This window comes from Microtus ochrogaster, unplaced genomic scaffold (assembly GCF_000317375.1).
Source record: "Microtus ochrogaster isolate Prairie Vole_2 unplaced genomic scaffold, MicOch1.0 UNK3, whole genome shotgun sequence".
In the NCBI taxonomy this organism is placed as follows: Eukaryota; Metazoa; Chordata; class Mammalia; order Rodentia; family Cricetidae; genus Microtus; species Microtus ochrogaster.
In genome coordinates this window covers 17083745-17097018 of record NW_004949101.1, presented here as the reverse complement: position 1 = coordinate 17097018, position 13274 = coordinate 17083745, and the positions used below count along the sequence as shown (strand labels likewise).

The window sequence follows — 13274 nt, the reverse complement described above, 5'->3', positions numbered from 1 at the left end:
TCTGGAAGAGCAGTCAGTGTTCTCACCCACTGAGCCATCTCTCCAGCCCCAGGTGTTTTCTATGTAGATTTGATGATGCATTCCTGTAGAAATGAGCAGAAAGGGTATGGCCCAGCGCTAACAGACTGCGGAAACTCAGCAGGTCCGTCCAGATTGGGCATTTCCTTGTGCGTTGTTTCTGCCCTGCTGTATGTGGTAGGACTGTTTTTGAAGTGAGGATAGGTCAGATAATTTCCTTTTTTGTTTTGTTTTGAGAGAGGGCCTTGGTACGTACATATGTAGAGCTGGCTGTCCTATGTAGACCAGGTTGGCCTCAAAGTCACACAGAGATCCCCCTGCCTTTGCCTCCCAAGTGCTAGGATTAAAGGGGTGTGCCACCACCGCCTGGCATGGATGCTCATTCCTAGCCCAGTTAGTCTTTCTTATTTTTCCCCATCTGTGAGAGGAGATAGTGACGCTCTGACAAGTGTCAGCTCTAGCCACAGTTGAGTTTGCCCTCCTCAGTCAGCATTGCTAAGTCACGATGGGGACTCAGAGGCTGACCAATTGATACAGCAGGAGGACCCTCATCATTTGAAAATAGGGAGGACTGCCATTTCTGTACAGGACCAGGGTGGTCTCTGAAAGAGCCAGAGCCATTCTGATTAAATTTTGGGATCCTAAAGCCAGGTCAGTCAGGTAGACAGGTGGTGCCATCTGAATGGAGTCGAAGAACAGTCGGTGCTGAACCCCAATCCACTGACTGAGCACGTGGCTTTGCCATTATTACAAGGCCTGAGGCTAGCGGGTAGTGGAGCACTTGCTTATGAGTTGAATGAGGGGACTTATACAAGCATAAGCAAGTCTCCCCGAGGGGGCTGGAGAGATGGCTCAGTGGTTAAGAGCATTGCCTGCTCTTCCAAAGGTCCTGAGTTCAATTCCCGGCAACCACATGGTGGCTCACAACCATCTGTAATGAGGTCTGGTGCCCTCTTCTGGCCTGCAGACATACACACAGACAGAATATTGTATACATAATAAATAAATAAATATTAAAAAAAAAAAGCAAGTCTCCCCGATTGCCTCTGCCTCCTAAATGCTGGGATTAAAGGCGTGCGCCCCCATCGCCTGGCATGGCTTAGTATTCTAAATTGAAAAGGTGAAAGTTAACTAGGGGTTAATGAAAATATAAAACAGTTTTCTTTGCAAGGTTGTTCTGGCTAACTCTTGATAGAGAATTCTGAGTCTAGGAGAATGCCTTTTTAGAGTTCTGAAGGGAAAAGAGCCTTCCAGATGGAAGGGTGGGGAGGTAAAAGACAAAAATGGGGGCGCTGGAGAGGTGGCTCAATGGTAAGAGCATGACTGCTTTTCCAGAGAACCTGGGTCGATTCCTAGCACCCACATGGCAGCTCACAACGGTAATTCCAGTTCCAGGGGACCTGACCCATGGCAAAACACCACTGGACATAAATAAATAGATAAATAGACAAATAGAAGCAAGCCCTGCAATCAAATAACAACAACAAAGCAGAAGTAGGAAGAGAGAAAGGATGCTAATTTAGTGAGTCTCTGAAAGTTGGGATGAGGTTTATGGGCCCAATTGGATAAGCTTTAGGGGACTGATGGGAACATTAGCCAACGAGAAAGGTGGACAGCACCTCACATAGTCACAGGGAACTGGAGGGGAGTTACTAGCAAATGGCGTGACAAATGTTCTTTCATTTTGGAACAGGTCATTCAGATTCTAGGAGATAAGTTTCCGTGCACTTTGGTGGCACAGAAAATTGACCGTATGTTTCTGTTTTGCTTCATTTTTAAAAGTGGTTTGATTTAACTGCCTTCCTGTGTCCTGACTATACATCTGTGTGTCTGTTTCCCCGATAAGTGCCTGAGTACCAGGGAGAGCCTGATGAAATTTCCATACAGAAGTGTCGGGAGGCCGCTCGCCAGGTACTTAACCATCGTGGTCTCCCGTTCAGTCTTCTGGTGGGCTCCTGGGGTCTGTGGCTTATGGGGGCAGGCAGAGAATAAATAGTTTGTTGGGACACTGCCTCTTGTGTTCCAGCTCTTGCCTTTCTGGTTCTTAGTTCCATACATTCCAGCCATACGTCTTCCCTATACATACCCGCCCCTCCCCACCCCTGTGAGGAGGTACCCATTAGAGAATTGGGCTTCCAGCAGATTCCCAGCACTTCATTGCTCTGATGTTCACATTGCTAAATCGAAGACAGAGAGCTGAGTTGCGTGGCTCCTGATGAACCTGCACCTGCAGAGCTCACCCTCACCTAGTTGTGGGCTAGGCCCCAACCTGAGTAGACCCAGGGTCGGGAATGAAGCCTACCTCTGGTAGAAATCTCAGGCTGTGTGTCTTTGTATTACAGGTGCAGGGTCCTGTACTGGTGGAGGATACCTGTCTGTGCTTCAATGCCCTCGGGGGACTCCCTGGCCCCTACATGTGAGTACTCTTACTACACCTCTGCCCTGCAGGGCCCCATCAATCCACAAAAGTGCTAGAATAGTAAGGTGATTAGTTACCTGATGTTATGGGTCTTTTACTATCTTGCCATCAACGCCAAGAAAGGAGTAAGACTGTTGAGATAGGGCTGGGGAAGTGACTTAGTAGTTAAGAGTGCTCGCTACTTTTCCACTGGGCCCGGTTTCGATTCTCAGCACCGAAATCAGGTAGCTTACAACTGCCTATAACTTCAGCTTCATGGATCCTGATTTTGTGGGTACCCGCACTCACATGCACACACCACACATGCAATACACATGCACATACACAATTAGATATATCATATTCTAAGAAAAGAAGAGTTGGGTGTGATGGTGCATGCCTTTAATCCCAGAACCTAGGAAGCAGAGATAGGCAGCTCTCTGAGTTTGAGGCCAGCCTGGTCCACATAATGAGTTCCAAGCCAGCTAGAGCTATGCAATGAGACCCTGTCTCAAAGAATATGGGGGACTGGAGAGAGGACTCAACCCTTAAGTGTGCTTGTTGCTCACTCATGAGAACGGGAGTTTAGATTCAGTTCACATTCAGTTCACAAACTCCTGTAACTCTAGCTCCAAGGGATCCAACACCCTCTTCTGGCTTCTACAGGTACCTGTATATACATATGCACATACATTCACTTAGATGTGTGTGCACACACATAAATAAGTCTTTAAAAAGAGGGGCTAGAGAGATGGATTAGCTGTTAAGAGCACTGGCTGCTCTTGAAGAGCACCTGGGTTCAGTTCCATCACTCACATGGCAACTCACAACCATCTGTAGCTACCTTTCCAGGTCGCCTGACCTCCTCTTCTGCCCTTTGCAGGCAGCAGGCACATATGTGGTGCATACACATATATGTATGCAAAACATAGACATACATAAAATAATAATAACAAAAGAATAACAGGTGGGTGAGGATGTAACACCCTTGTTAGAGTGTTTGCCTTTATTGCGCCATAAAGCCCCGAGTTTAACTCCTACCTGTGTATACTAGGTGAGCAGGCATGGTAGTGTATGCACTTGCAAGATGGGGACAGAAAGGTCAAAAGTTCTGGGTCATCCTTGGCTACATAGGGAGTTCTAGGCCAGTCTAGCTACGTGAGATCCTGTCATAAATCAACCAAACAACCAGAGATACAGTTTTCTTTAATTATGAGAGTGGTTCTTTGAGATTGAAAAGTGGGGTCTGCTCATTTCTGAGATGATATGGCACCTGTCTCAAAAAGAAGACAATAAAACGATTGCTCTGTTTTGTCAAAGCAGGACACACCTTTAACCTGCAGCCTGCACTGCTCCACAGCCTCACCAGCACCGTTGTGACTTTAATAGTTTGCAGTTTCGGGAATATGAAATGTTACCATGTGCTTGCTTGATTTGTTTTCTTGAGAGTATGCATCTCTCTAGCCCAGGCTGCCCTGGAACTTGCTATGTAGCCTAAGCTTGCTCAAAACTTTGGTCTTCCTGTTTCAGCCTGGGACTTTCCCTAGTCCCCTCTGAGGTCCTTGCCTTCCTTTGTATATTGAGCCTTCTGTCTGTACCTGTTTGGTCTCCGTTTTTTTCTTATTAGACTCATCTCTTTCTCTCTCTCTCTTTCTCTTAAAGATTTATTTATTATGTATACAGTGGCCAGAAGAGAGCACCAGATCTCATTATAGATGAGTCGCCATGTAGGTGCTGGGAATTGAACTCAGGACCTCTGGAAGAGCATCCAGTGATCTTAACGGCTGAGCTATCTCTCCAACCATCTCTCTTTATCTTTCCTTTCCTTCTGCCTCTGTTTACTCTCCCTTTAGCCCCCACTCTTCCCCCTCTTCTCTTTCCTTTGCTGCTGAGCTATACCTTTGGCTTGAGACATTCTTTTTCATTTCTCTTGCCTTTGGGAGCTCTAGTCCTATGGAGTAGGCGACAGGAAGATCAGTTGCTCTTACCCATGGTACTGACTCTCCTTTCTTTCTTTTGCAGAAAATGGTTCCTTGAGAAGCTAAAGCCTGAAGGTATGTGTCCCTGTGGTTCTTCCCATGGGTCTTTTGCACTGAGTTGGGGAGTAGTTCCCACTTAGTAACCGCTGCTCTAGCCCCTGCCATTGACCTCCATTGTCTTCTCTGTTTGTACACTGGTAGCTTAGAGTTCACTCTTTACTCCGGAAAGCACTGTGGTGGACAGTTGGGGACTGGCGATAAAAGCTTTGAATTTGAGGGACAAAGGAGCCATAGCTGATTCTGGTTATCAGGGGACTTGACCTTAATGACTGTGGTTCTTCGCTTCAGCCATGGCCTAGCCTGGTCCTCAGGAAGGGAGCTATCTTTTCTAGGCCAAGAATCTTATCTTTTTACTCGTGAGTGTATCCCCAAATCCCTCTTTAGGTTTTTGGATTTATTTGTAGTTTTGTTTGTTTGTTTAGAGACAGAGTCTCACTATGTAGCCCTGTCTGACCTGGAACTCGATCTGTAGACCAGGCTGGCCTTGAACTCACAGAGATTCCTCTGTCTCTGCCTCCCAAGTGCTGAAGTTAAAGGCGAGCACTACCACCCACCACCTTGCCCTCTTTAGATTTTTTTTTTAAATATTTATTTATTCATTTATTATGTATACAATATTCTGTCTGCATGTATGCCTGCAGGCCAGAAGAGGGCACCAGACCTCATGACAGATGGTTGTGAGCCACCATGTGGTTGCCGGGAATTGAACTCAGGACCTTTGGAAGAGCAGACAATGCTCTTAACCACTGAGCCATCTCTCCAGCCCCTAGATTTTTTTTTTTTAAAGCATTTTAAACCAGGCATAGTGGTGCATTCCTATAATCCCAGCCCTTAGGAGGCTGAGGCAGAAAGATCCAGAGTTCAAGATCAGCCTGGGTCACACATAAAACCCTGTCTCAAAAGAAAAAAATGGGCTGGAGAGTTGGCTCAGCAGTTAAGTATACTTGTTGCTCTTGCAGAGGACCCAGGTTTGGTTCCCAGCACCTACAAGGCTGCATACAGCTGTCCATCACTTTAATTCCAGAGAATTTGGCATCCTCTGGCCTCTGTGGGCACTGGTGCACATGCGTGTGACCAAAACACTTCTAAATGTAAAAATAAACAAATCTTAAAAACAAAGCCCATTTTACTTTTTGGAGCAATCTTGTGTCAGCCATGCGTGGAGTCACATGCATGTGACCGAGCACTAGGGTGACTCTGGAGTTCAGCCTGGGCTACAAAGCAAGATTCTGTTTTAAAAACAAGCCGGGCGATGGTGGCGCACACCTTTAATCCCAGCACTTGGGAGGCAGAGCCAGGTGGATCTCTTTGAGTTCTAGACCAGCCTGGTCTACTAGAGCTAGTTCCAGGACAGGCTCCAAAGCCACAGAGAAACCCTGTCTCGAAAAAGCAAAAAACAAACAAACAAACAAAGCCGGGTATGATAGTCTAAGCCTATAATCCTGAGAGCTATAAGCAGAAGGATCAGAAGTTCATCCTCAGCTATATAGTAAGTAAAGGCTAGCCTGGACTACCTGGGATCCTGGTCTCAACAACAGCAAAGGCTGGGAATGTATTGCAGTTGGCAGAATGCTTGCCTAGCATACATGAAGTTCTGGATTCAGTCCCTAGTGCCACATAAACCACGGGTGGTGATGCGTGCCTGCAATCTAGCGGTCCAGTACAGCCTGGGTTACAAAGTGAGTTCAAGGCCAAGCTGGGTGTTCTACTTGAGACTTTAATCTCAACAAGAACCTTGTTTTAGTTTATGTCAGAGCCTGAAGAGGGGCTTCAGCTCCTTGAGGATTAGAGTGCAGCCCTTGCAGCCTCCCACCCCAACACAGTCCAATTTGGAGAGTTCTTCCACACCCTTGGGTTTCTGGAGTAAGGGTGGGTACTGGACAACATGGACTCACTGACCCTCTCTAACTCTGCCTGCAGGTCTCCACCAGCTCTTGGCCGGCTTTGAGGACAAATCAGCCTATGCACTTTGTACATTTGCCCTCAGCACTGGGGACCCAAGCCAGCCAGTCCTCCTGTTCAGGGGCCAGACCGCGGTGCGTACCCACCTGAGCAGCCAGTCCTCCTGTTCAGGGGCCAGACCGCGGTGCGTACCCACCTGAGCAGTCCTGCAGGTCGTCAGAGGACTCTGCAGGAACAAAACAAGAAGATGCTAGACTTAGTAGGGGCTTTGGGGCACTATGCTTGCTGTGAGACAAACCTGGACACTACACTGAGAAAAATGTCAGTCCCCAAACCTAATTGACTGCTAGCCTTATGCACTCAGATCTTGCCAGAGTAGGTCCAGGTAAAATGCAGGTGCACAAACACCTCAAAGCCAAAGCTACAGGTCAGCATGCTGAGATGGCCTTATTCCTCTGTCAGGACCAGAGTCTCCTCCCCACTCAGGTTTTTGAGATTGGGATAGTCTTTCATTTATCCCAGGTTGGCCTTGAACTTGCCATGTGGCCAAGATGGAGCTTGAACTTTAGATCCTGTGGCCTCTACCTCTAAGTGGTCTTGTGTCATTACGCCCATTATGCAGCGCTCCTGCAGCCCTGTTTTTGTTTTTTTTTTTTCTCTTTTCTCTTTGAGACAAGGTCTTTATTTTGTAGCTGTTAATATCCTTGAACTCACTATGTAGATTAGACTGGCCTCAAAACTCACAGAGATCTACCTCTGCCCCCAAGTAGGCGTGTGCCACCACGCCTGGCCTACAGCCTCTCTTGATTGTCTGAATTTTCTCATTCACATAAAATTTTAATCTTGTTCTGTGGTGTTCGGGTGGAAGTAGGAGCTTTTATGTGTTGTATAAGTGTTCTACCATGGGGCTACTTCTCCAGCCCAGAATTTCAGTTCCTAAGTTCATTTTTCTGCCAGTGCCCATTCAGCACCCCCTGAGGTTGCTTGTCAGACCTGAGGCTGACTTTTCTGAGCTTTTTGAGTTGCTTTTCTGCACGTCCACCAGACCACCATTAGAGTTGCTCCTGCCAGCGCCCAGTCTTTCTTCCAGCATGTCCGTCTGTCCTGTCTGTAGTTCCCCAGTTGGATTGTACATAGATGTTTGTTTCATTTTGTTTGGTTAAATATTTTGGATAGTAGTAAAAAAAAAAAGCAAATTCCAGACACAACCCAAAGCCATCTTTTTTTTAATTGTGTGTAGGTTTGTGTGTGTGCATGTTGATATGTGCACACGAGCACAGGTGCCCATGGAAGCTGAAGGCAGCAGATCCCCCGAGCTGGAGGTACAGATGATGTGAGCCATCAGATGATCAGATGTGGGTGCTAGGAACTGAACCCCTGTCTTTGAAAGAGCAGTAAGTGCTCTTAACCACTGAGTCATCTCTCCAGCCCTACAGACCCATTTTAACTGTTCAGGGTACTAAGTGTTAAGTGTATTTGTATTTACCCGGACTACAGAATGTTTTCATCTTATAAGTTTGAAATTACACATTGAGCAAGCCCCCTTTCTTTCTTCGCCTAGCTCCTAGCAGCCACCATTTTCCTTAACACGTCTAAGAGTTTTACTACTCTATTACTGTTACTGTTTTTTAAGTTTATTTTATGTGTATGGATATTTTGCCTGCACGTCTATTTGTCCACAACATGTAATGTGGTGACCATCAAAGCCAGGGAGAGCATTGGCTGCCCTGGAACTGTAGTTACAGAGGGTTGTGACTGCCGTATGGGTGCTGGAAATTGAACCTGGGGTCTCTGCAAGAGCAGCCAGTATTTTTTTGATTTTTTAAAACAGGGATTCTTTGTGTAGCCCTAGCTGTCCTGAACTCACTCTGCAGACCAGGCTGGTCTTAAGCTCACAGAGATCCACCTGCTTCTGCTTGCCAAGTGCTGGCATTAGAGGCGTGCGCCACCACTGTTTACCTGTCCATCTGTCGTCGTCGTCTCCCCCCGCCCCCCGCCTCTTTTGTTTGTGTTTATTTTGGGGACAAGGTCTCACTATGAAGCTCTGGCTGACCTGTCTCAGCTTCTTGAGTACCAAGATTTTCAGGTGTGTGCCACCAGGTCCCTGCTTCAATATTTCCTTTTTTGTGTGCCTGGTTTAGCTCACTTAGCTGGTTTAGCTCACTTAGCTGGTTTAGCTCATGGTGTTCTCAGGTTTTGCCCATGCTGTAGCGCACAGAGCTCTCAGAGATTCCAGGCTGAGCGTTTGTTGTTTATATACACCGTGTTATCCCTTTCTTTCTTGTTTTCTTTTGGTTTCGAGTCAGGGTCTTCTGTATCCCCAGGCTGGCCCCTACTTACTGTATAGCTGAGGATATCCTTGAAGTTTTGGTCCTCTTGCCTCCACTTCCCAGGAGTTAGGAGTACATGTGCCCCTCCTGTGGTCTACATTTTCTCCATTGGCTTCTTTGTTGACAACCTCAGGTTGCTCCTCTTGGATCTTGTGAATGATGCTGTTGGGACCCAGGGGTGCAGAGGAGTCAAGATCCTGTTTCAGCCCTTTAGGTTAAACATGCAGTACGTGGTCGGGGCTGCTGTCCCAGCCCAGTTAGAGTTAATAATTAGTGCTGCCACCTGTGGCTTTCCCAGAAGGCTCCAGTTAGCCACTTCCTGCACTGACTAATAGCAGCTGCCTTAGACTGGCTGGTACTGCAGTCCCTCTGGATTTCCCATCAGCTTTGGCTGCCCATGCACTTTGCCGTCTGTCAGCTCCCACGCTCCTTGAGGTGGTCTTGTTTCTCATCCTTGTTCTGTCTCCCTGTGTACTCATTGTCCTTGGTGTGCTTGTCACACATTGTCCAGAGTGGCAGTGAACAGCATTTTTCTGGGAGTAGCTGTTGGCCTTACAGCATCCACTGTAGGAGGAGAAGTCTGGGTTTGCTGTGGCTCAGGCTAAGAATGTTGGCCTCAGGCAGTATTGAAGTTCAGAGCACCTCGGTCACTGGCTTTGGCCACATAGCTCCCCACAGGCAAAAGCATGATTTCAACTTTGGCACTGTCCAACTTATGTGCTTAATCGCTATCATTTATAGCCACACTTGCCACTGTCTGTGCCTTCTTCTCTCCCCCACACACCAGGTCCTCTGCATGCACTCCACCATTGGGCTATATTCCCAGTCCTTTTTGTTGGATTTTGTTTTGAAACAGGGTCTTGCTATTGCTTGTGCTGGTCACAAACAACAGATTTGCTTTGAACTTGGAGTGCTCTGCCTCAGCCTGGGACCGTGATTCTAGAAGCCTTTCTGTAATTACACCTCCTTCAGTTTGTCTTGCTTTGTCCGTAGTGGTGGTGTTACTGACCGGATCTTGTACTGGCCCAGCTCTCCCCTTGAGCTTCATCCCTGATCCAGATCAGACTCGTTACTCGATAACGTGGCATTTCATAACACTGGACATGACACTGGTTGTCATCTTCGTGACATTTCTATGTTTGAATTTGTGTGCCCTTCCCCTTCTTTCTTTCAACGGTTTCACTATGTGCTTGGCTGACCAGAACTTGCTGGCCTTGAATGCAGTGACCCTCCTGTGCCTGCCTTCTAAATGTTGGGGTTAAAGGTGTGTGCCATTGTGCCCTGGTGGCCTTGAAGTCTTGCTTCTTCTGTTTTGCTGCCACCACCTTGCTCTATTATAGGTGTGAGTACTTGTCATAGTTCAGACCCTTCTCAACCTAATAGCTGAGGATGGCCTTGAACGTGTGAAGATCAGGGTACAGCCTCAGGGTGCTGCTCATTTTGGGGCTTGTTTATAGGTTCTCACTGTAGACTGGGCTAACCTCGAACTCAGAGAGCATCTGCCTACTGAGTTCATCTTGGGTATTTTTGGGGGTGGAGGTTCAAGACAGGCTTTCTTTGTGTAGTTCTGGCTGTCCTGGAACTCACTCAGTAAACCAGGCTGGCCTTGAACTCACAGAAATACAGAAATCCACAAGCCTCTGCCTCCCAAGTGCTGGACTAAAAGGTGTGCACCACCATGCCTGGCTCATCTTGTTTTTTTACACAGTCTCCACTGGCCTGAAACTTGCTAAATAGACTAGGTTGTTTCCCTTGCCCTGGGATTACAGGCACTACATACACCACTGTACTTGACTTCTTTAAAGTTTTTTGTTGTGGGTTCTGGGAGTTGAACTCAGGTCCTCGTTATAAGACAAGAGAATCACTAGCTGAGCCGTCTCCCTCGCCTCCTGATGTCTTGAAGACAGATCTTACTTTGTAGCCCTGGCTGGCCTGGGGACTCAGCAGTCCTCCTGCCTCAGCTCCTCGTGTTCTCATTGCACGCATGCTCTCACAGCCCGCTACTGTTCTGCACCTTGCTGAGGTACCTAACAGACATTTATCGGTACTGCGGATCCTTTGAACTATTAGACATTTTGAGTAATTCAGGTTTAGTCAGATTTGCAAACTAAACAAACTCACTCTGGTTCAGTACGTCTCCAGTTACACACCTGCCCTCCCTATTACAGGGCCAGATCGTGATGCCGCGAGGCTCCCGGGACTTTGGCTGGGATCCCTGCTTTCAGCCCGATGGATACGAGCAAACGTAAGGAACCCACATTTCTTCCCTGGTGCATGGGCTTGGATGGGCCCTTTGCCGGTGCACAGTCATGCGGATGTGGGCAAGGCAAGCTTTGTTCCAGCTAAAGCCATTTCTGCTGGGATGGACACAAGGGATCCAGGTGATCTAGTCCATGGTAGGGCAACACAGGTTTCCTAGGTTCCGCTCTCAAGTCACTTGGCCATTTTATGTCAGGTGACTCTTATCCTCTGGCCCTGCTTATTAAGGTGCATAAACCTTGTGGTTTTATGGGATGATACTAGCTCCATCTGGCTGGGAAAATGTATTCTTTAGTAGTGCCTGCTCATCATCTGAAACCCTCGCGGCAGCACACATGCTTAGCACTTCACATTAACAGCGGCCTCTCATTTGTACATGTTTGTACGGCGCCGTTACTGGACCAGGCTTTCCAGACTGTAACTCCCCCACCTGGCACCTCACGAAGCAGCCCTAGTCAGCCCGTCCATGGTTGTCTGCTTGGGTGGTCACAGAGCCTTGGAATTTAGCTAGATGAGGAACTGGGTTTACTTTTATTCTGTTTATTTATTCTATGTTAATAGGTGTTTTGCCTGTTTGCACCACTGTGCACCAGATGACTGTAAGGCCAGAGGTCAGAAGGGCCGGCAGATTCTGGGAACTGAGCCACCTCTCCAGCCCCATTTTCAGTCAGTTGTAATTAACTTAGCCACATGTAGCTAGTTCTGAAGCCTGAAGGCGGGGGGTGGGGGGTGACCTCTCACCTCTTTAGTAGTGTCCTCACACGGACGAAACTGGCCCGGCCAGCTGCCTGGACCCCAACCCACAGTACTGTTTGACCTGACAGGCTCCATTGCTTCCTATCAAACACCTACCTCATTCCTGTCCGCCAGCTTCCCTTAAGAATTTAGGGACAGCCTGGCGGTGGTGGCGCACGCCTTTAATCCCAGCACTCGGGAGGCAGAAGCAGGCGGATCTCTGTGTGTTCGAGACCAGCCTGGTCTACAAGAGCTAGTTCCAGGACAGGCTCTAAAACCACAGAGAAACCCTGTCTAGAAAAACCAAAAAAAAAAAAAAAAAAGAACTTAGGGACACATTAGGGCAGATTCAGTTTCTCTCCAAGCCTGTTACTGTGGGTTTCTATCTTATAGAAGAATTTAAAACTGTCTGGTATAACAGGCTGAGGAGCTGGTGGCCCATTGCCTGATTTTCTGGCTTTCTCGGGGTGGAAGGTCATTTGCTTAGGCCCAAACATGGAGTACTGGGGCCTGTCTGTCCCTTGCATTTGCACAGGTTCTCGATATTTTTACTTACAGAGACCTCCCCACCCCAACAGAATCACTGGACTGTGGGCTCCAGGATGACAGTGGGGTGCCCATCCTCCTGGTATCTGGGTTCCCTCTTTTCTGAGCTACTTCTCTTTGCCTCTTAGGTATGCAGAGATGCCAAAGGCTGAGAAAAACGCCATTTCTCATCGGTTCCGGGCCCTGCTCAAGCTACAAGAGTACTTCAGCGTGACTGCTGGGGCTGGTGGCCAGTAAAGCCGTGGGATGGGGAGGACTAGTGTAGAGTTCCCCAGGAGGCAGGCACTCCTGGCAGGTGTTTCTCTGGGTTTCCCTCTGCCAGGGGATCCAGGCAGCTTTAGTAGCCAGGTCTGGAGGAGCAGTTTGCTCAGCATAGGGGAACTCTGGGCCAGTTGTTACTAAACTCTTGCCCTTTGGGATTCATGAGTTTCCTTTGGCCTGGCATAGTGGTGCACACCTTTAGTCCCAGAATGTGGGAGGCAGACAGAGCTTTGTGAGTTCAAGGCCAGCCTGGTTTAGATAGTGAGTTCCAGGGCAGCCAGAGCTACATAGTGAGATATTGTCTCAAAAACAAAACAAAAAAAAGTAGAGTTGCTCTTGTAGCCTCTAGGATCCTGAGAGAACTTTGGGTGTTCACATTTCTTAGCTGGGTTGAGGGTTGGCAAAGAAATACACAACCTTTGATTTTATAAGGCAGCAAATGTAAATTCTGGAAGGCATGTTTCCAAAATAAATGGTGTATCTGTTTTGAGCCTTGTGTGTCTCTTGAGTGTCCTTTGATAGGTGGGAAGCCATCCTGATGGTGACCAGAGGGGCAGTACTGTATAGGGGGTGTTCACCTGCCTGGATAGCTGGCATCCTGTCTCTGAGTTATTGTCCTTAGAGTTGTGACTCATGGCCTGTCCTCTTTCCCTTGTCACCTTCATGCTGGGGACGAGGTGGTGTTGTAAGCGGCACAGCGCACATTATACGATGGCAGGCGACCTGAGTTCAGTCCCCGAGCCCATGTGTGGAGGGAGCGAGCTGACGCTTGGAGCTTGTTCTCCG

General features: G+C 47.9%; 1 protein-coding gene across 3 annotated transcripts in view; it reads left to right on the top strand.

The window, feature by feature from the left end:
- The window catches only part of Itpa (inosine triphosphatase), a 14410-nt gene extending 1432 nt beyond the window's left edge, over positions 1-12978 (top strand). For 2 of the 3 annotated variants that reach the window (XM_005365598.1, XM_026788518.1), the window contains exons 2-8: positions 1712-1769; positions 1865-1929; positions 2361-2434; positions 4439-4470; positions 6376-6491; positions 10856-10932; positions 12356-12978. In XM_005365598.1, the coding sequence (XP_005365655.1) occupies positions 1712-1769; positions 1865-1929; positions 2361-2434; positions 4439-4470; positions 6376-6491; positions 10856-10932; positions 12356-12464 (531 nt within the window). In that variant the 3' untranslated portion in view covers positions 12465-12978. Of the gene's footprint in view, positions 1-1711; positions 1770-1864; positions 1930-2360; positions 2435-4438; positions 4471-6375; positions 6542-10855; positions 10933-12355 lie in introns of all 3 variants that reach the window. The other variant, XR_003378539.1, reaches the window with a different exon arrangement.
- The last annotated feature ends 296 nt before the right edge of the window (positions 12979-13274 follow it).